This window comes from Opisthocomus hoazin, chromosome 21 (assembly GCF_030867145.1).
Source record: "Opisthocomus hoazin isolate bOpiHoa1 chromosome 21, bOpiHoa1.hap1, whole genome shotgun sequence".
Classification (NCBI taxonomy): Eukaryota; Metazoa; Chordata; class Aves; order Opisthocomiformes; family Opisthocomidae; genus Opisthocomus; species Opisthocomus hoazin.
Genome location: NC_134434.1, coordinates 10,078,750 through 10,101,864, shown reverse-complemented (window position 1 = coordinate 10,101,864; position 23,115 = coordinate 10,078,750). Strand labels below are relative to the sequence as shown.

The following is a 23,115-nucleotide window of genomic DNA, read 5'->3' as shown; positions in this document are numbered from 1 at the left end:
AGGTGTGAAAACTAGAGACTGCTTTTATTTATATGAAGTTCTGTTGGTGATGTTCAGTGTGGCTTTGTCATTGTTCTAAGTACGTTGAATGCAGTGTGACAGAACTTTGCCAGGCGATGCTCGATGTTCCGGACAGCTGACGCTTTTCCGCCTTCTCTCCACAGCTTTAACCGAATAGACATTCCTCCTTACGAAAGCTATGACAAGCTATACGAGAAGCTGCTAACTGCCATTGAAGAAACATGTGGGTTTGCTGTGGAATGACCCTTCCCAGGCTTACCCAAGACTCTATTTATACTCCTGTCAGCCAGAAAGCCCTGCCCTCAGCCGAGACTCAAGAAATGCTTGAAGTACAGGAAACTTTCCCTTTTCTACACTAGGACACTGGGAGGGAAAGGACAACTTTGGAATTTTTTTTTTTTTTTTTATTTCAAGAAAAGAGGTTCTGTGGTTCCTGCCATAGGATCATTCAGCTGCTATTAAAAACTAATATCTTGAACATACAGAATGCTGACTTTTCCTACATTTCAACAGTTAAGCAGTGTTCTATACTTAAAGACTACTACTATTTTTGTAAAAGGTAATCTATTCTATTTGCCTACCTGTTTTCTATTCTCAGATACCAAGACACAACTTCAGCAGTCGGTACAAGTCACGTTTCAGCCTCTTTGAAATGTATGATACTGAACAGCATCTATACCTGCTATTTTTGGAAAAAAATATTTTGGATTATTCTAACTTTGCATAAAATTGGCTGAAAGAACATTAACCTTTTTAATTAAAGCCACTTACATGTTAACTGCATTTTCTTATAGTGAAACATTATATTCTGCAATGTAAATTCAACTTCAATGTTACCACAGGGGGCTTTTTTATATTTTTCAAGCATGAATTACAAATACGATGTTTTGGGGTCCTATTTATATCACTTGTCAGATTCCTTAAACAAAATTTCTAGTGTGAGTGACACATACTGTATTTGGTACAGTACCTGTGTTAACGTGGAATAGACCTTTTTTAATCAACAGTAGACGTTTTGATTTTTTTAAAACAGTGTTTTTCTAACGAGTCTGTCAAGAGTATTTTTTTGTTGCTTTTGACTTTAAACACTGCATTTTTCAACTTTTTAAGCGTGCCGATGAGATGATTTTTGACAGCAGAAGCCTGTCAGCAGTTCATTTCAGAACCCATCCTGTCCAGTCAACCAAAGTTTGTTTGAATGCAGCCAAATCACGCTATATATTTGTTGACGCTAAAGATTTATCAGGTAAAACATGTTGTAATCTTTGTCTAGCTGCTCGTGACACGTGGGTTTAAGTTACAACTAAGGTAAAATGGTGTATGAACTGAAATATGTGTAGTGTGCTTTGAAAATGAGGTTTTAAAAGCACATAATTTATTGATTGTAGGGATGGAAGTAAGTATATATATGAATTATAACATGGGTTGATCTCTTCAAAGGGGAATAAAATGCACTACCAGTAGAAGGAACTGAACTCTGAAGTTAGTTTGGAAATTCTCAGTTAAGATCCGTGTGATCTGCTCGTGATGTGTAGATAAATCAGTCTGCTTAAGAGATGATGGCATTCTCTTCTCAGCAGTGAGAAGATTTGGAGTAAGTAGCGGGTTTTTTCCAATCAATGTTGTGTTTTTTTAACTTGGGTTTCAATTAATCATCAAATCTGCACTATTTTTACACTGCCAATGAGAAGAAAGTCAAGGGTATTGAACATGCTAAAAGAATGGGATGTAACCAGCTGTTCCGTTTTTGCAGTGTAAGTCGCACAGTGAACTAGCTAATTTCTGTCTGTTCTGTGGAGCTTGAACTTAATTTTGTTCTGCCAAATCTGACTGCCACAGTGAGTAAACTACTACTGGATGTTGTGTGTTAGTGGGCAATGGACTACTTTTCTAGAATTGTGGTAAGAATCTGGTGAGCCAAATCCACATGTTCATTTGATTATGGGTTTTTTAGGTACAGCTGTTGCTGGAAGCTTTGCTCTAAGAGACTTGCTTCCCATTCTGGGCTGGCTGCAGAGATGAGGCTACTTAGGGATGTAAACAGAAAGCCAAGAAACTTGCTTTGACAGCCAGGTTTGAAATGTATCAGACCCTTTTTTTTTTTTTCTTCCTTCATTTCAAGGCACTGTTGCACTCACGTAAAACGGCTGGTACCTTTGCACCTACAGCTGGGCTCCCTAATTCACAGCTTCCAGGTGCTGCTGTTACCAGAGCAGCTACCACTGCAGCTGTCCAGGTTCCCTGGGAGAGCAGAGCCGGTTGCGGCCCAGCGCGTTTCGTACTCAGTACTGCTGCCTGTGGCTGGGCCGCTGCTTCAGGCACTCCGAGACCCCCTCTGACCCCTGCAAGTTATCACTATTGACAGAGACAGGTTCTGCTGACCACTGTTCACAGGGTGGATACTCTAGTGCTGGCAGAAGTGATTTTTTTTTATTTTTTTTTTTTCCCTTTGTTTTTTTTGGTCTTCTTTCCCTTGCTCAGGCTGTGGCTGCAGCCTCCCTGGTCATGAAACACAAATAATGTAAAATCCTGTTTGATGCAGCTTTTGGGAGAAGTCAGGACTCTGTTAGGTGAGCGGAGGGGGAAGGTGCGCGGCTGTTCCCTCTGCACCAGACCGCGCACCTCAGCACTATTTGAAGACTATCTCTCTAGCGTCTGCTGACCACATCATCTCTACCCACCTCCCAGCAGCCTTCTCCCTGTCAGCCTGCTTAGGCTGGTAAATTCACTGCACGCATGATTATGGTGACACTATGGCGTAAAAGCATTTTTGAGGAAGGAGATGAGCTCTGCAGAATAGAGGCTCTAGATCAGCTGATAAATACCATTCACAGCAGCCTTAGCAGTACATCTGTTTGTTCTACCAAACATTTTGGTATGGCATAGAGAATTTTTTTTAACTGCCACAGATAAATATTGTAAATTTAATATATTATAGGAAAACTAGACAAATTACGTTTGACTTTCCATAGCTGACAGATGAGGATGAATATACCAAGTATTTTGAGTGCCTTTCTACCTTCATAATGACTGAGAGCTTTAACTAAAGCACCTCATCACCTAGTCACATGTTTATCTGAAAATGTTAAAGGGTTAATTCCTTTGCAAAATTTTGTTTCAAGATCATGTCAGCTACTTTCCCCTCAAAAAGGTGCTAAGCCTAATATTGCATTTTAACCTTGGACTTTCACCCCATGATTAATGTGAATATTTATTTCGATGTGTCCCTCTTACTGGGTTTTACTTTATCCAGTCTTTAGTTGTTTTAGAGAGATGTCACATCATGGTTTTATGCTGTTGCTTTTCATTATGAATGTTTAATTATGAACAGTGACTTTTGTAGATTTCAAATATACAGTACACAGTTGAGATTCAGAGGATTTAATTTCTCGGTGTAAAGAGTTTTGTAATGGTGCTTTGTACAGTATGTATTCTAATTTTTTTATTGCACATAGTTTCAGTTTCCCTAAACTGATTTATTTGTACCAAATTTTTGTGTTGTACTAAAGTCCAGAGCACACAAGCCGTTTTTCAATTCTCCTTCTACAACACTACATCTGTATTGAACTTCTGGTGCGTTTAAACTGGCTGCATTGATGGAAGTAAGAGCTTTGCTTCTATATCATAAGTATGCATCATTCAGCTTAATGTAGCATGCTCTGATTGCTTCAGATTTTAAACAGCACCACATAGTTAACAGGTGCCATTTGTTGTACTTTACACTATGTAGTAGGTTTCTGGCTCTACCACATCCTCAGAGCTTTGTCTGTAGTTGTAATTAGTTTATACAAGTGTAATTACTCCTCCACAAACTGACAGTTCTTAGTTTATCATTTCCATTGTATTTATTACAGAGTGTTTTAGCATTGGTATCATTGTATTTTCACCCAGCTGTTACATGAGCTTTAAAAAAAAATCTGTATAAAATGGTTTTTAAGTACTTAATGTATGTACCCATGCAGAAGTTGAGCAATAAATTGTATGCTGTTTGCACTGTCACAGCATCAAGGGTTTTAAAGGTTTTAAGTTTTTCTTAAGTATTTAAAATGCAACATAATTTTTAAGTAACTCAGCTTTGTTTCAGGGGAAAATAATTAAAACTTGCTGTCTTTCTACATGCTGTTACCTACAGTAAGGACTGTGCTAAATGTTCTAGTCAAACAAAATTGGTCTTACTTTTGGCTTTCATGTAATGGTGTATCTGGATCTCAGCGGTGGTGAGCAGATGTGTCCTCTCAAAATTCAGAGAAGCTAAACTGTCTTCCTTAAGGGAAGAGAAAAGGTAAATATATTTGGTAAATACTTGTTAAATTTGATCAATTTAGCTGGTAAATATTGTCCCTTAGATAAAGATGGCACATCAGCCTAGCTTACAGCAGCTCCCTGGAAAGGGCTGCTAGGACAGTCAGGGTGTGGGTCTCTAGTTTTGTGGAGATTTTGTTGCGTGTTGTTCGGGTTTCTCAGTGAGGTGTATTGTACTTGAACTGCTAGCTGGTTTATTTAATGTGTAAAGGAAGCATCTCCAACTACTGGGGGCTTGTTTTTCTGCTTAGCTCCTTCCCCCCCCTTCCCAGTGCATGAGTCTTCATTCACTGAGTGTGTTGTCAGCTGCATAAGAAACACCATCTCATGGCAAGCTTTAAATACTGCATACACAATGCAATTAATGCTGGTATTTTTATATCACTTCTCACATACGCAATTAAGCAAGAACTCTTCTACTAGAGCCTGTTTAAAATTACACTTCAGTTCATCCTCAAAGATAAACTATTTAAAAATTGCCGTTTTGTCAGGCAGAGAATACATCAGTAATGGGCCCCACTAATTACAAGCTTGGGTTTATGTACTCTGTTCGCAGTTTAAGTATCCACCCCTCTGGTTGCCTGGCTGCTGAAACTTGAATTTTCTACTGAGCGGTGTATTGTTTGTAGTGCCTGATGATTCTACAAAGACAGGTGTAGTGCCTGTTGTCAGCTCCTACTCTACCTAGACGCAGACCGTACAACCTGAAGTAAGGTGAAAGCTGCATGTTGGAATTTGTAATCACTATTTACTCTAGCCTCACCCTGACAGAACTAGAACCAATCTGCTTTTCGCTAAAAAAAAACTAAACAGGTACTAAATACAAGTACCATTGCAAAACTTTTGTCCAAATAACCTGCTTCTAAAAGCAAACGTGGTTGTTAATACTTGCCCATTTGTATATAGCATTACTGTCTGTGACTGTGCTTGTTTACACATGAGCTTACATACTTTCAAAAACCATGTGAAATCCAATGACTGAAACGCCTACAGAGCACACGCCTATTAGTATACCCGTTAAAAATACTAAAGAATGCTGTCCACAGGTCCTTCCCAGGTTCTAGTTCTTGCAGAAGTTTATATTTTACTGCTTTAGAAGAACTGTCATTGTTTTCTATTTCAGACTTCTTTCAGTACATTGGTAGCACAGGAGGCAGTACTGTGCCTGCTTTGCCATTAACAAGCCAGCAGCACCAAAACTGCAAACACAGTATTTTGTAGAATAAGTAGCCCTCCCTTGCTTAATATATTTAAATTACTGGTTTTTATCTCAGGTTTATTGCATGCATTCTCTAACTTGTCCTGTCACAGGAACCGTGAACCACTGATGTTCTTTCAAAGATCCTCTTGTGGTGAGCTTTCCCATCCAGTAATTTCTGGCTAATGGTGTTGTTTAATGTTGCTCTTCAATTCCAGCAACAGCAGAACCAGCACAGGTGTAGAGGAGGCTCAGCACTGAATGGTTCTGCTAAGATAGCTTCACTAATGTGCACTGACTGCATCCCACTTCTCTGTGTAGAGGCTCAAAATTATCTCAGCCTTGCTAAGAAGGTAGAAAGTAGTTCAGAAACTTTATTGGTGATCATAAAAGTGCTGTAGAGATCCCAGATACCAGCAGCTACACCTCTGACATGTCAAAATGACAGACCAGATATTTCAGAGGAAAACAGCCACACACCATCTTCCTGTTACAGCAGCTTTGAAAGATTCTCATCATCGCAGCCAGAGAGAACTGCCATGATACTTACTGTAAGCCTTACAAGAACTGGCTTTTGCTATACTGAAAGGAAGCCATCTGAAGTCTAGATTTCAGTCTGTCTGCTTCTAGTTCTTGAAAAAAGGTGTCATCATCACTTTGCACTATCGCTGCTTGCAGTTGCTGTATTTCCTTTTCCATCCTCATTCTCAATTCTCTTTTTGTTTTCTGTAGCATCTAAAGAAAATACAGACGTTAGCCACAGCATCTAAAAAGAAAAGACATTTACACAAAATTGAGATACTTACTTGTGCTTGTGCTTTCTCTCTGCTCTGTGTTTCTTGGCGTTCTTGAGACAAAGCTTCTGCTAGCATGGAAAACTAAGCATAACACATGTTTTGAGCTGAACCAGTTAAAGGAAAGACTTTTAGTGTAATACAAATAATTAACTGTCTTTGATGCAGATTAAGCTTTACCTGATCTTTGTAATAGTTCTCCATAGACTCCAGCTCATTCTGATGCTCTCTCCTTTGCTCAGCACGCTTCTCTTGAGCGTATGCTCTCAGGTCCTTCAGTCTTTGCTTCTGAATTTCCAAGCCTTCTTCAAATAAGTTTTTAAATATCTGCCAGCAATTAAAAATGGCAAACCTAAACTTTCCCAGAAACTTTTCAATGTACATTTACATTTTTCAGCTGCTTGGTGATCCCATGAAGATAGGTCATTGCCCGTGAAAAGGTACACAGTTCTGTATCTAGTAATGGTGGTACAGATACAGCTGAGCTGTATTTGTATTACTCTTTTAGTCATATGACTGTTGTCTAATATCAGGGCCTTCATCCAGATTTCCAATAGCAGGAAATCCAGCCTGGACTCAGGCTTTCCATTTCCACAAAAGAACACTTACCAGCTACAGTGCAGCTTGAGGCAAACACTTCTCAAATCACTAATAGTGGATTATGCACTGAACTTCTAGTTTGTTTTTTTTTTTAAAGGTGAGAATTGTGTATCTGCTCTTGCAAAGTGTAGTAACCCTACTTGCTTTCCTTAGCTCTGATGTCCAGCCCTAATTAGAGATCATATCTGTCCAAAAGTCCACTCTGTTTAACAAACAGCTGAGCATCAAAGCTGTCTTTTTGATCGTTCCCTTAACTGAAGATTTAGATTGTTGTCTTTGGATAGTAACTATAGGAACAACTTCTTAATCCTACTGTTTCTGAAAACTCATTTCCCCAATTTCTCATGTTACCAGCCTCATTTTTCCATGCTGATATTTCACCCTTTCTCTCCTTCTCTTCACCCCATAAAGCATCCTTTCTTGTTTTACAGTGGTTTGCTCTAAACTGTATCAGTGTTTCCCAAAGAAGGAACCTTTCTATCTATGGCCTTGACTAATAACCACTTCATCCTGGCTCTTACACTGTGTTCACGTGCTCTCTGTCTGCTTGTACCGTTACTTGAACTGCCGGACTATGGGTCCTCAGCACTGGGGTCCAGACATAGAAGAATTCCACACGTGCAGAGCAAGACATCTAGCACTTACCCTTTCTTCCCGTGTCCTAGCCCGCATCATCTTGGCACGCAGCTGAACCCGGTAATCTTCATAATATTTCCTGGCTCGAGCAATTTGCTGGCGTTTCTCTCTCACTCTATTCTGAGCCCATTTCTGTCGGCAGATACGTTGCTTAAATTCTTGCTAAATGGAGAACAGTAGCTGTAAGACCACCAAGCTTCCAATAGATACTGCTGCAGGCAAAGCTTTGTTAATCCTTGCTAAATAGATAGGTACCTTTACTGAGGACCTTCTCTCTACCCCAGTTTTACACTGCATTCGTTTAAAGCTTTAGTCACCACTGATGTAGCAAAGTGGTGCCATCAAGAGCACTGTATAATTAAGGAGTTGGCACTGCCATGGTAGCTGGTGTTTTTCCCAGCAACATGAGCCCGAAGTTTCTCCTCCTTGCACATTCTGAGAATTTGGTTGCACTTCTAAAGCAGCAGTGCAGTGTAACAGTAATATTCCATTCCCGTGACCTCAGTAGCTACAGAGCCAACAGATTACGTGGCATTTGAGACCACAGCTACTCAAGGGGCATAAAATTGTCATAAGATAAAAAGCCACTTTCATGGAGCAGGGAGCATGCATTCTAGCTATCTCAACACGACATTTTCATGTTATGTAACAATACCCTTCGAAGAACATACCAGTCTCTTGTTATGGTCTTGATCTTTTCTAATAATTGCAACAAGAAGCTCATGCTTCTTCAGGGCTTGTTGAACCTGGAGGTTGAAAGAAAGCTGATTACTTCCATCGTTCTGCAGGACAGGCAGTTCTGTGCAAGAGTTTTAAACATTGCTCCTCCACTATGTTTATTTTTTTATGTTGAGAGTTACCATGCATAAGTTAATCAACTTTTGTATCTTCTAACTTTTAAACCAGAAGACTGTTCAGAACTAGCACTCAAATGACAAAAATGCTTTTAGAAAAGCAACAGCAATCCTAGGCAGTACTAGATAAACTAGGATAAAAAATGAACATTATATTCAAGTGGCTGATAAAAATTTGAACCCACTGCCTTGATATGTACATCTCTAACCAAGCTCAGACATACATCCTTTCAGACTGCTTTGGATGTGCACGTACCCAATCTATATTGCATACAGTCAGGGTGATGATTATTATGCAGTACAAACTGATGACTGCTAACTCTTCTGTCAGAGGTCCTACCCCTGCTGACACTTAGAAGGGAAGAATAAGAATGCTCACTTCATTTTGGAGTTTTGGTCTAGTTCTGCCAGAAGGTGCCTTAAGTTGTTCAGTATGTGCAAGCTGCTGCTGCCACATTTTATTCATGGTATGGTGGGAAATGTGCAGGTGGGGAAACTCTTCCAGTAGCTGAAATAGGAGGTCATCATCTCTTACTTTCACTACAAGGTAAAGGACAGGTGTAAGCAATAAATTCCCGGAGAATACATTTAGTGGCAAATGACAGTGTCAAACTAAGTTATGAAATATTTTAGATTGAACACTATATATAACTACCATGCTGCTGTGACTCAGCAGGACGTAACATCACCCTGTCAGTACAGCAGCAGAGAAAGTACTCCCAACTTCTTGTTGTTTTGTTTTGGTTTTTTTTCTTCTAATCTGCCGAAGAATTGCTTTTGCAACTCTGGCATTATTTCCCTCCTGCCAGGACATGCAATTAAGACAGGTATCCCCTTCTTTCTTCAACTGGTTCTGACCATCACTAATCAGCGATTTCTTTCTCTCTCTGGCTGCAGCAACTTAAAATAATGGTAATAAAGCAGTACTAGTGACAGATCCAGGTCAAGTAAACACGTGGATAATAAACTGGTTTGTAACCAGCTCATCATGCCCATTACATCTTTGAGTGTAATGCAGGAAAAGATGATGGGGAGATGAAACAATTGGGTATTAACCAAGTATATGCCCTTTAAATGCTGGGAAAAAAATAAGGCAGTGTACCTGAGCGACATTCAGATATGTAAGGGATTATTGTGATCTTATACATCAGCTTGCATAATGCTGTTTACCAAAACGGAGCCTGTAATTTACATGTTGGCTGTTCTTGGAGCATCACTTGCTCAGCAAAATCAGTGACAATGTTAACACCACAATGGCAGGGTCTTGAAGGGAAGATGGTAGCAATTGCCAGATTCTGCTCTATTACCTGCACATGGCTCAGCACCCGCCCACTCTAGCTAAAGGCCTAATTTTAAATCTGATACATGCTTAGGAGGAAAAAAAAAAAAAGACAGAGCTCAGACTATAGTGGAGCAAGCATAGGAGTAGCAGTAATGGAAACAAGCCTTGAAAATAATCCAAGGGATTTTAAGGAGGTAGCACACAGCTCACAGTTTTGATTGTGCATTTGTGGTTTACATTTACTTAGAGCATTATCTTCCCTAACAAAAAATCCAGACGTATAGAGGTCATAAAAAGGGGAAAATGCTACAGCTGACTGGTATATGTTGGACTGACGCCTTTATTCTTGGAGTTCAACACATGCTTTCAAAAGATGCCAGTTTTCCACGAAGTATAGTTTTGCAGTTCTTACTTGGAGCTGCTTTCTTTGGCTTCACAGTCCCTCGTTTTGGAATCCACTGGCTGTATTTGGGATTCCGAGGTGTGGTTTTTCTAGAATAAACTTTCACTGGCTGAGGCATTTTTGGAGGTTCTTTAAAGATGTTTTCTTTGAATTCTTGTTCCTTAGGAGCAGATGTAAAACAGATGGAGAACAGGTATAAGAAGGGAAAGACTGATAGATCACATAGTTTGGGTATCAGAACTTAAGTGTCTGAAACTGTAGAATGAGAATTTAGACATATTGAATTGGATTTTCCAGAAGAGCAGAATTCACCAGATGCAGGTCAAGGTTCAAATAAAGGCTAAATCTTGCTATTGCATAACCTCAGCTCTTTTGCAGCACTTAGGCTGCTGCAGTAGCGTTATGGACTGCTTCTGCAAAGGTGGTGAAAAGGACCAGTGCAGCCTACACTGGTACAACATTGGTATAACAGAGCTTTTCAGTTTAGGTTCTTTGCTGTTCCAGCAGCATGTAAGAAAGTGGTAAAAACCCTTTTGCCATATACATAACATTAGAGAATCATCCTTGCACAAACCCAACTTTTAGAGCAGTTAAAGACTATGACAATATTAAGCACATTGCCTACAGTGTACAGGGGCTCCAACCTTATTAATCCAGGTGCTGGGGATGTGTGTGTGAAGTGCCCATCTGTGGAGAAGTTTAGGCCAGTCTATGGAAGCTATCTACTTGCTCACTTCGCTTTCTTTAAATCTGAGTGTCTTGAAGTTACCACTTCATGTGAAAAGCATGGTGGTGAAGTTACCCATAAGTTTTATTCTTAATACACTGAAGTGATGAAACTTCCAAAAATACTTGTCCCTTGGTTCTACCTTTCTAAGGAAAAGCTGTCCTTCTGTTTTCCGACTTTATTAGTACACAGTGCTGTAACTATGACACTGGAAGTCGAGGAGTTTTTGTACTCAAAAGACATACCCAGTGTCTGGACAGATCATCTAGACAAATTTAGAAAAAAAACAAACACCAAAACACAACCAACAATCACCATAGTGCATCACATACCATTTGCTTGATGACTTCTCTGAGCTTGGAAAGTCTAAGCCTCTCCCTAGTTTCATAAATTCTTAGTTCATCTTCATAGGCTTTAGCAACCATCTAGAAAATAAAAATAAGACAACTTTTCAGATAAAATAATCAGTCCATACAACCACCTCACTGACTTGTTTGGTGTATGAGTTAATTCTTCCACTTCAAACTCTCTTTTGTTCAAAAGTTGGGGTTTAAGTCTTCTCCTCAGCAGTCTACAGCTACAACAGTACAAAAATTACTGAGGTAGGCCAGATGTCCTCATTAAGTAAGAACATTCAGTTTTAATGCTTTTAGTATAACTGTTGGTAAGAATGACCAATAGGTCTAAGAAATTACCTTTGCTTTTTTTGTTCTTTCATCCCTTTCTTTTTGCAACTGGCTACGTATTTCCCTTATTTGGCCTGTTCCATTACTGCCGAGTTTATCTTCCAACTCAGAAAAGAGTTGATGGTGAGATGAGGGTGACGATGGAGAAAGGGATCGTGGCCTGCTTGGGTACCTTTGGTGTGGTGTGTCTGTAAGAAAGGCGATTCATTAGGTGTCTAACTTGAAACAATAAAAACCTCCAGCCAAACATAAGGAAAAAAAGACCCGAAAAACCCATACAGCGTAAGAGTCAAAAGGTTTAGCACAAATTAAGTCATAAAAAGCTGAAGCCTTTGCCTTTAGAATTATCCCTGCCCCAAATCACAATTTGGGGGGCTTATGTAGTAGCAAAGGTGCCAGGAGATACTCAAGATGGGAAAGGAAAAAGCAGCAAAGACAACTGAAGATAGCTCAAGGTGAGAGACTCTGTATATGCCAGGGTCACAAACGGTTCCATCTTGCAACACAATGTTGCACACATGGATTAGATCAAGCTATACGGTAGTTTTATAGCCTGGTGTACATATAGGGTGGTTATTTAGTCATACTGGCACCAACACACACACTGCCCAGTATGTTTGTACGACATCTAGATGTACATGCTGTGTTCAGCACAGAAGAATCTGCAGTGAAATGTACTGTGAGTAGGCCCTCCCTTTAGAATCACAGTCCTACCAATGAGCTTGTATTCTGTCCCTCCCCCCACCTTCTGTACACTTTTTACTGCAGCTGTGTTTCCCTTGTATTTTTAGTAAAGTTTTACCATAGCTACTTAAGTGGTAAATGGGAACTTAACTGTAATTCTGTTACTGTTGCTCAGGTTTGGATCTAAGACAAAATATAAGTGAACTAACAATACAAAACTTGGCAAATAACTATGAGAAGTTCAGTGTATCAGCTTTACATGAGAAGGAATTTTTTTTTTATTCCTTTCCATCCTAATACTTAACTGGCATAAGAATTGTTACCTCGCTCAGCTTTCCTTCGGCGATAATCCATGACACTGTCACTGTGCTGCGACAGGCTGTCTTCATCCGTCGACTCTTCCTCTCTGGTCTGCCCGCCCAGAGCTCTCTCCAACATCTATCGGATAGATTGGGGGGGTCAGGTTGAACATTCAAAATTTAGAACGGTCTGAAGTCAGCTGTTAGTTGCAGATGTCCTTTTTATCAATATTACATTTATATTCTTGTTCTCTCCATCATCATTACTAAGGCTAGATTGCTCAGATACAACAAAGAATAGATTTCACTTACTAAATCGAGTTCATTTAACCTGCGAGAGAGTTTTTCTGACACTTTATGGAGTTCTTGCTCCGATAGCTTTTCCTTTGTTGCTCTGTGGGAAAGAGACTCTTCAAGTGAATCTGTGGTAGAATTTTCATATCTGCTGAAACAGAAAACAGATTTCATTTCTGTTCTAAAAACTTGAAGATTAGCATTACTAAACTTGAAGATAATCATTACTTTGTACAATTCCAGCTCATTTTTTCTGTAAGCACGTTTTTATATGATAAAGTAGAAGCTGAATGCATAAAGGCCTATATTTACCAAAATGCATATGTCAGGAGAAACAGGAAATCTTTCTGTTAAAATTAATCTTTTATTGTCATGCAGCCAAGGAGGAAGAGATCTTATTTTTAATGGGGGGGAGGGATGTGCCTGGGTGGCCATGTATATGAAAGCGCTAACTTGGCTCAGTACCAAAAAAATTGAACTTGCCTTTTCTTTCTAGGTAGATATCTAGATTCGGGTCTTGGAGTTTGTGTTACTTGTTCAGCATGTACTGGGAGTTTTTGTTGTAAAGAGGAAGCAGATGTAGAAGTCCTATATACCTGAGGAACCTAGGAAAACGAGTAAGAGTAAATTAAGATTTTATTAAGCTCTTCACAGTAAAGCTCAGAAATACCATAGATCATGCAAGCAGAGTGATCCTACAACAGCTTTTATAGGAGAAACATCTGTTATGTGGTTATACATATATATATATATAAAAGTAGTTATACCTCCAGATCCCTGACTGAAGATAGTGTGCTTTACAGAATCAGATGTTTAAAGAAACAGACTAGCAGAAACACAGAGATCAGTTCAAGAATCATCTACAGCTAAACCACTGGATCAGAAGAACAAGGTCTAGGTTAAGTTGTATGGGTATCCCTACACACTACCTCATTAGCCTGGGACTAATGCCAAGTAATGCAAGTAAGCTGAACCTCACTGAGCAGAGACTAAGCTGCAACTCACAGCAAACTAAAAGAAAACACTACATAAGTGTTTGTCCCATTTAGTTACACTGGTTTAGTACTGCTTGGTAACTTATCTGTTCAAAATGGATTAATTTGGGGTTGGCATGCATATACTTGCAAACAGACCAATGGAAAATGAGTTTTAACCAGAGGCAATGTTTTAAACAGACAATGTAGAAGTAAGGGCTTAAACTATTAGAACAAATGAAGTCTGTGAGTGCCTCTTGTGGTTGCAAAAGGCAAAAAAAGTGTTTTCTAGAGCAAGGAACTTCCTATACAGACATGTTTCTACTAGCACAGAATGGCATCTGCTGATCAATTTGTGGGTTTTGCATTATTCAGTTTTTGAAAAGCAAAGGACAATGTACAGAAATAAAATCAAAGAATTTAGCCAGGCACTTTGGTGATCTTTAGGGAAGGGAGCAAAAACTGCATTTTATTAGAGTCTGAACAACCACAAACAACTAAAATTCTTCCTAATTTAGAATACTGATACACTTCAGATAAATGACATAACTGTACTCTTGTGTTTTATACGTCTTTCATTAGAATCAATGTAACTAGTAACTGGTTGGTTGTGGTAAATTAGAACTCTAGGTGCCGGCCTTTACACTTCTTGGAGCAAACACCTCCAAAAAGAACTGACATGACTTATGAATCACTGATTGTACATTGAACAAAGCAAGCCAAAAGCAGGTTTGAAGAAAGCACAGAAGTGCCACAAGATACCAGAAGAATTACGATGAAATCCAAAAATATTGACTGAACTTCCACAAGTAAGGTAAAGATCCAACATCTACCTTTGCCACATTATCCTCAGCATCATTTGATACCACCTCATCTCCCACTGCAGAAGCAGATGACAGGTAAGTGTTAGTTGGTGGTATAGACTGCACTGTGCCTGCGAATGTGGGGAACAAGCAAAAAAAAGATGTGATCCGTGGCCTCTGGAACCAAAGTGTTCAAAGAGAACAGAATGACAAAGGAACTGTGGGTTACACAGTGGTGACATTCATTTTAGTAATTTCTCAAGTTTTGAATGTTCAGTGTCATGGGAATGCTATGGAAACTAGAAAGGTAAGCTGTGTTTCCCAGGCAACAGAAAATAAGCACTGAAAACTAGCTTCTAAGCCCTTTCTACAATAGCAGTTAATGGCTTTTTCCTAGAGTTGAAACTGGCTTGTTTGGTCCATGCTTCTCTAATCAGAATAAACTCAGACATGGGAGTTATCTTCCAGAAGATACTTCTGTAGTATAGGCACATCTTAACTGGATTAACTAAAAAAGGAGTTAAACTGGGGACACAGATTATTTTTCTCCAGCACAGTGAACAGCTTAAAAGCAACCTATTTTTGTTTCTCTATAAAATAGAGATAGAAATATGAACTTATGGCTGAATTAAAAAAAAAACAGCACTAGTAGTGTCAAAACCATGTTTCTTGTAGACCAAATAAAAATAAATGCATCATTTGACACTTAAGAGTTACCCTATAGGAGACAAAATTCTCTCTCACCAGGGATCCTCCTTGATAGAGGAAGACTACCAGAAACATCTTCAGATTTTTGTGTAAGCGACTTTTCAAGCTGAAATAAAAAGCAACATGTTTTCTATAAAGTCACAGGAGAGTGGTGGCAGGAAGGTCATACATTAGGTTTGTCTGCATATGGAAATCAATGCTGATTTTATACATTAGTAAAAACACACGATAATTACTTTGTTTACTATGTTGTAAACTGTGAAGTTACACTGATTATAGAGATGTATATGTGTATAAAATAAACACACCCCTCAAATTAACTTCCTCTCTGGACACTCAGTGGAGAATTAATCCACAATCTAAAATTCTTTGAACTGAAGATAAAATCTGACACATTCAGAAGCATTCTTCAGAGACTAACTGCTCCCATTCTGCAAGTACACTAGAAGGTTTTAAAATGACGACACTATTGATTACCTAAACAAACAAACAACAAAAAAATCAAGGGATAGGTTTTTACTTACCATAGGAATTTTCACTCCTTGACTGCTAGCCAAAGTTGCCAACTGGCTGGCTGAGCTCTGATAATCTCTCCATACAGGATAAGGTCTGGCTTCCGAAGGCTGAAATGGTGGTAGCAAAGGAATAGCTTGCTGTATAGGCTCCCCAAGTTTTGTAGCACTGGCGCTCAAACTCTCTTTTTGAAGTTCAGTAGTATGAACAGACTCCACTGATCCTTAAGAGACAAATATTAAGAACTTGCAGTTTAAGTGTTATCTGTGAAAGCAGAATGTTAGTTTTGTATATTCTCCATACATGTTAGATGGAAGTATCTAAATATCTAACGTTAACTACCATCTTTGTTGCATTTCATAGAACAGTACTGTGACATTTTTATGCTTTATATCAGTTTTCTTCTGTTTACAGAGATATAGTGCAGCCCCTCCCTGTCCCACTACTTTTCTAAGAGCATCGAGTTTCTCATGACTGCATATATGTGTATGTGTGTATATACATATATATTAATTTACTGCTGTCATACTACATGGGTGTAGCTATGTGCGTACACAGTAAATAGCTTTCAATTTGCTGTTATTTTCCCCACAGCCTTCCTAGATACTCCTTGAGGAATGCCTGCTAGTGTGCAGCTCATTTGCAGGAATTCTAAGCAATGACATAGTCAGCAGAGGAGATGGCTGCCACCTGTCAGGACAATTCACCCAATGTACAATCTACCCATAGCTGCCCTTAAGAACAGCATGAAAGCCCCCTTGAAAACATGATTTTGGATGCTAAGATCTTCCACAAGGACTTTCTACTTTTCGTATTTTGCTTATTGAACCACAAAAAGAAAAAAACCTATCTGAAGCTGAATCCTAGCTAAGCAGAAATACCCCAGATTACGCAAACTCCATTATCTGGGACACCGAAATATAAAATTTCTGAAAAGTATTTATTTATTCCAAACTATAGCAAAAATGTTTCCATCCATGACTAAGATTCTCCTCTACACTGCCTTAGCACCCTACACTCCTTAGTCAAAATCAGGTAGATTAGGTATCAGAAGAATGAATACTCACCATCTTCCTTTTCCTTTACAATTGCCCTTTGAGTTTCAGAGAACTGTCTAGGTAATGTTGCAATAGCCTCTGAGTTTTTAGATCCTTCCACCCCCTTGTCCTTTTCTGCTGGTAACAATTGAGGCAACTGCAATTCTAGAAGCGGTGTTTGAAAAAGATTAAAAAGAACTATAAAGCATCTTGCTCTGAACTGTTTAGATGGATAATTTTCATGTTTGGTATGTTAATAACTTGGTGCTAGCAATCCATACTATGATGAAAATAGGTCTGGTAAAGTCCTACTTGTAATTACATTCAGTAAAAACTTCATAATTCATAACATTCTTTATGCCTCTACTTGGAGAGATTAATCACCAATAAGAACAGGAATATTCTTATAGGAAAAGAGGAAATAGGAATCTACTCCATTTAAGTAGTCTATTCATTATTTGTTCCAGAGCCACCCATAATGTTTTTAAGTGGCACACATTCCTAACAAATCTTCTTTAAGAATGAACTTACTCGTCTTTTTACAATCTTGAATAATACATTTCACACTGCAATAAATGAAATAAATTAAAGGCTTCAGAAACATCTTATTCTATTAAACAAAGTAAAATGTCTTTGTAGGGAGAACTGAATTATAAGTCAAACAACAAGCCTTTATCCAAATAATGTTGCTCAGGAGTCATGAAAAACAGTGTCTGGAATACTTACTTTAAGAAATCTACATTTTAACTTCAGCAAAGTCAACTACAGGTATGTTTGCTTATTGTGGGCTGTTTTTTTTGTAAACTAAGAGTTTAAAACAAAGTATTTGCCTGAAAGAAATAACTTTTTAAAAAGAAACCACAAAAAAGGGCCTAGGAATGATACTACAGGGTAGTCTTAAAATTTTTTTCATCCAAACTCACCTTCCTCTCTCTTGGAAAATGAATGAGCAGTATCTCCAAGTCTAATTAATTCACTGGTAGATTCTGATCCATCTACATCACAAGATGGAACAAAAAATTCTGACTGGGACCTACGAGGAACATAAAGCGGTAAAATATTTACTCTAAAAATCTTTGCTGCTTCAGCCCACAAGATGGAGCTGCAGAAGAGTGGCAACTCTACTTCAGGCAGCTGGCTATTGCAGTGTAGGACATGGGAGACCAGCTTCTACAGAACAAAGCAATGTACAAGTCATGAAGATAAATCAAATGTAGTTTAACTAAAATACAATAATTTAAAACTGAGACAAAGTTTCCAAGTTGTTTCATTCCACACGTAAAGTAAACATTAGGGAAACAAAATGCCATCAGCACTCTTCAAGAGCAACAAAGTTCTAGATCTAGTTTTAACCCTCTTGATGCCCAGCTGAAGGAGAAAGTTAACTCCCATTTGACATGTAATCAGTATGTTTCCTACTTGCACACTATTAAAAACCTACTAGTTTCTCTACAGATACACAAAAAGATCACTATGCCAATGCAAATATTCAGAATTGTTCTTACCCTTCAACTGATGAGAATATAGAAGGTTGTCTAAGTTGACCCTCATTGCTCTCCAGCCGCTCTTGAGATGCAATTTGAATTTCATTATTGGATAGCACATTGGCCTCATCTGTTAATAATCAAGAGGCAATTATTTTCAGTGTTTCTCCTCTTCTGCATTGTCAAGGTTATAAATAAGGCAAAACCACCAAATAAATCTTTGCTACACTGGAAACACCTTGGGTATCCCAAAACAGGTTTCACAAAGCTTACATCTTCCAATGGAAGCTGCTACTGAGAACAGCAAAGAAACAGTTTTTACCTATTAGGGGAGCTGTGTTCCATCTATGAACACCAAGAATTATGGTCACAAGAACCTAACAAAGCCTTCAGCAAGCTCACTTAATAACAGACAAACAGAAAAAAAGCTGTACATAATACAGTAGTAGCAGAACATAAGACCTTAAACTAGGATATCTGTTCACTCACCTCCATTCTGAGAAGACGATTCACTCACTTCTTCTGTAAGGTACTCTAACAAACCATCAAATATTTCCAGGAGGTTTCTGATAGATTTCCTTTCTCCTTTCACAATGTTCTCACCTTAAGAGAAGATACTGCCACATATTAATAACTAGTACTTCACAGAAGAAAAATTCTCCAAAGCAGGAGTTTTCTGGAGAAGAGTGCTGGGAAATTCTTGTGAAGGTGTCAGCTCAGAAGAGAACTGGTAACTCATTTATGGCTACATATGTAAGTTTAACGTATCTTAAAATTGGTTTCCTGAAGTTGCATATTTTCAGTTTTAATAAGTGAAAGTTTACTGGTGCCATACCTACTTACACACAAAAAAAATCAGGGATATTTTCAGGGATAGTTGGTATTTAATATTTTCTTGTACATACTAGTTACAGCATGAACCAAGTCTATGGACTGGCAGGTAGGATTACAAATACCAGCCATACTGCACTGGTACCAAATTAGAAAGAGGTATTTCATATCAAGCAAGCAGTTTTCATTCTTTGCAGGCTATGTTATGTGAGACCATACATATGAACACTCAGTGAAAGCTATTATCTGTGTAGAAAGGACAGACATAACATGGTTCAAGTCCTTACTCACCAACTTTTAAAAATTCAGTAATAAGTTTGAAATTCAAGGCTCATGTTTTAAACCCCAGTCTCCAACCTTTAACTGTACACAGAAAAACACTGAGCCAGCAAGAGACTTCAGTTAACGCTTTAGCAGGCAAGTTGATTGCTAACTTTAACATTTCTTACAGGTCTGTGTCATACAAAATGGCTCTTATTTATTCTCTGCTTGCTGTTTAAATTTATAACCTGATGTCCAAGGCAAGGGTTCAGTGTTTTGATGGCATTCACTATAGGAAAAAGACCTTTGATGTAAGTACAAAAGTATGCTTTATAACATAGTTCTTATAAAATGTTCAAATTAAACCACACAGGTACTCAGCTGGTGTTTGTCTACATTAAAACAAGTACTTACCAGTGATGTGTGACAAGCTGACCTGCAAATAGTCCAAAGCCAGGGAATCTATCACTGCTTGTACATTATGTGCATCATCCTCTTGGCTTCTAGGAGAAGCTATGAAATCTATTTAAAATAAATAACAGATTTTATGCTATCTAAATGGAGAGCTTACTGAAGATGTTTTGACTACTTTACCTTGCACTTACAAGTTAGTATTTTTTCAATACCTTGTGTACTTGGTGAAAAGCCAAGTGTCATATGAAATCTTTTATAAATACCGAGTACAAACTTAGAACACCTACTGGAAGATATGAGGATTTTATCAGCTTAATTATTAAATTCAAGAATAGAGACTAGTAAAGTATTTTTCCTCCTTCGCTCCCAGCACACATATCTAGCTCAGATCATCAAACTCGAACTGCAGTTTGTCTTTAAGGTCTTTTCTTCCTCTGTCAGTGCCTAGTTGGACTGCAATGTATTTGACTTCTTTGGTAGCAACATTATTTTTAGTTCTGGGATTACATTTAACAGGACTTCTACCTCCAATAGCTGCCAGTTACCTCAGTGTTACTAAAATCTTCTGCAAGTAGGAGTTTTGACACTTCCCAAAATCAACTGTTTACCATAAAGTAAACAAACACATAATTGTATAGCCCTTGCTTAACTGTTGTCACTGAAGGCAAATGGAGTTGGATTAAACCAGAGTTAAATCACAGCTTAGCTCTTAGCAGACAATAACTATTAAGCATTTTATGAGAACAGGCTTCAGTATTAACACTTTTTTAAGAGAAATGAGCCAATTCACACCCTTCAAAGGTATTGTGCACATGTATGGCTTTGAAGGCCTAATTTACAATAGAAAAACTTTTGCTAGTGAGCTCTGCTCATAGCTGCCATTCATACCAGTCAAAAAAAAATTGCCAATATTACTTAAATCTTCTTAAAGAATTATGTGTTTGTCTCTAGAAGGATACAAATACTTTAAAAACCCTGCATCTGTAATAAGTTTTGCAAACTCGAATTTGTTCATTACAAAATACGCAGAGACAAAAAAATCAGGTTTAGAAATTATTGTTCCCACCTGGTACTTTTTCTCCTAAGATTGACTCATAAAGACGAACAAACACATCAGCACCACATTCTGAGAGATGCTTTATCTGCTGCTTTATGTGACAGCTCCTTAAAAGATCATTGGCAACTTCAACCCAATCTGTTAAGAAGGGAAATACATTAATGTCAGAACTGAAAGACACAGAAATAAAGACATGGTTAGTTACAGCAAAAGATGGGACCTGTTTAAGTGTCTTCGCACCATAGGTGGTCGGTCACGCTATCCCAATCATCCAAAATATTGAACACATATGCTTTCTGCTCCATGCCCTGTTTACTTCAGATAGCACTACAGAATCATTTAGGTTGGAAAAGACCTTTAAGATCATCAAGTCCAGCTGTAAACCTAACACTGGCAAGTCCCACTAAACCACGTCCCTAAGCGCCACATCTACACAACTTTCAAATACCTCCAGGGATGGCAACTCAACCACTTCCCTGGGCAGCCTGTTCCAAAGCTTGATAACCCTTTCGGTGAAGAATTTTTTTCCTAATATCCAATCTAAACCTCCCCTGGCATAACTTCAGGCCGTTTCCTCTCGTCCTATCACTTGTTGCTTGGGAAGAGAGACTGACAGCCACCTCACTACAACCTCCTTTCCTTGCAGATGTAAGCATGGACAGAGTGAGGACTGATACCCGCCAGTATCTTGTTCAAGTACACAGTCATAGCACAACTGGAGTCGAGAGCTGAAGGGCACTGAAGTACCACAGGCTGGTCAGATTACTTGTTTTCTTCCACATAATGAGAAGTAAATTTTGGGCAGGTTGCATAAGCAGGAATGCCAAACCTTGAAGGACTTAACAAAATAAGCTTTGATACATCTTTTATCAAGAATCAGAAATTACATATACTTCTTTGAAAACCATGAGCTTCTCTTACAAACCCAGTTTCTCTAATACTCTTTGGCAACGACAACACTGCTGCTATAAGTATTCTTCACAAAAAGCTAAATTCAAGGACTACTTTTATTAGTTTGTTGTTTAGAGATTACAAGAATATGGAGCTGGTCCCACTAGCTTCACGCTACACAGAGCGCAATGAGATACGTGCATAAACAGCCTGATTTTCTCAAAACTTTGAGTCTGGCATTCAAAGTGCTTTGAAGTACACGTATCCTCTGCAGTCCTGTCCCCCAATTCAAATACCAACTCGGAAGAACAAAAGTCTTCATCTCTGTTGGTCTGTGATCTCTTAAGGTTGGATTTGCCTCCTACATGTCGCTTTTGAAAAGAAAACAGTATTTTAACAAGCATTATCAAGGACTTTATTACAGAAGGGATGTCATCTTTGGAAGGGAAAAAAGTATATAATTACTACAACAGAAACTAATTTCATAGTTTTTACTCTTCTGTACACAGAGAGTATTTTCCATCAGCATACTCTTCACTCACTTCTAGTAATCGCTTATCCCTAACATTTTAATAATTTCACGTAAATGAAAGGTTAAAATAGCACCTCCTACGTTTCAGACTGATACGTTATAAAGCTTCAGTCACTGCTCATGTCCAGCGTTATCAAAGTGTCACCGGGGCAGGCGCAGGAGAGGGTAAGGGGAGGTTAACGTAAAGAGTTTAAAAAGCCACAACACAAGAAAGAGATGGCTTTAAGGCAAAGCACGTCCGAACCAAACGGTGCCAGCGCTGCGAGCGGCGGGCGGATGACAAGGCAGAGGGGAGAGAAGAGGCAGCGCTCCGCCTCGTCGCGCCCGGCCCCGCAGGGCACTAGGCCGGCTGCTCCGCCGAGACCCGCACCCGCCCCGCCGCCCGGTCCGGCGTCCCCGCGGCGGGCAGGGCAGGGTGCGGCACTGCGGAGGGAGAGGGGCGATCTCCCGAGGAGCCCCCGGCCGCCCCTACCTCTCTCCTCAGCGCTGCCCATGGCGCCGCGCCCCACGCACCAACGGACGGCGAGCGTGACCCCGCCCCGCCGGGTTTAAAGAGCCCCCTCGCGGCGTCCTCCGCGCTGATTGGACAGGCCGCGCCGGAAAGGGCGGGGCTTCCCCAGCCGCGGGGCGGTGTTTTGCTGACGCGTCCGCTGGCGTCAGTGTTGTGCGTTGCGGGGGAGCCGGTTGTCATGGAAACGGGGGGGGGAGGAAGAGCCAGTGCCCCAGCGCCACGCCGCAGCGCGGGTCACGTGGCTTCCCGGTGCAGGCGCCGCGCGGCTGTCACGTGACGAGTGCCCGTGGCTGCGGCCGCCGCAGCCCCCCGCCGCCCG

At 39.5% G+C, this 23,115-nt stretch overlaps 2 protein-coding genes across 2 annotated transcripts in view; one reads left to right on the top strand and one right to left on the bottom strand.

The window, feature by feature from the left end:
- SMURF2 (SMAD specific E3 ubiquitin protein ligase 2) overlaps nucleotides 1-4,039 on the top strand; it is a 67,437-nt gene extending 63,398 nt beyond the window's left edge. Inside the window, exon 19 of the mRNA XM_075440646.1 lies at nucleotides 165-4,039. Coding sequence (XP_075296761.1) covers nucleotides 165-264 — 100 coding nt within the window. The 3' untranslated portion in view covers nucleotides 265-4,039. The remainder of the gene's footprint in view (nucleotides 1-164) is intronic.
- A 40-nt stretch (nucleotides 4,040-4,079) lies between these two features.
- CEP95 (centrosomal protein 95) lies at nucleotides 4,080-22,818 on the bottom strand. The gene is made up of 22 exons (XM_075441093.1): nucleotides 22,758-22,818; nucleotides 20,872-21,000; nucleotides 19,806-19,913; nucleotides 18,789-18,902; nucleotides 18,321-18,429; nucleotides 17,739-17,848; nucleotides 16,846-16,980; nucleotides 15,790-16,001; nucleotides 15,302-15,371; nucleotides 14,588-14,688; nucleotides 13,264-13,385; nucleotides 12,799-12,928; nucleotides 12,511-12,625; nucleotides 11,513-11,691; nucleotides 11,150-11,242; nucleotides 10,100-10,250; nucleotides 8,785-8,945; nucleotides 8,223-8,297; nucleotides 7,561-7,713; nucleotides 6,496-6,642; nucleotides 6,328-6,399; nucleotides 4,080-6,256 (listed from the first exon to the last, which is right to left on the bottom strand). The coding sequence occupies exons 1-22, from the start codon at nucleotides 22,777-22,779 to the stop codon at nucleotides 6,080-6,082; spliced, it is 2,685 nt and encodes an 894-aa protein (XP_075297208.1). The 5' UTR covers nucleotides 22,780-22,818; the 3' UTR covers nucleotides 4,080-6,079.
- Between the last annotated feature and the right edge of the window lie 297 nt (nucleotides 22,819-23,115).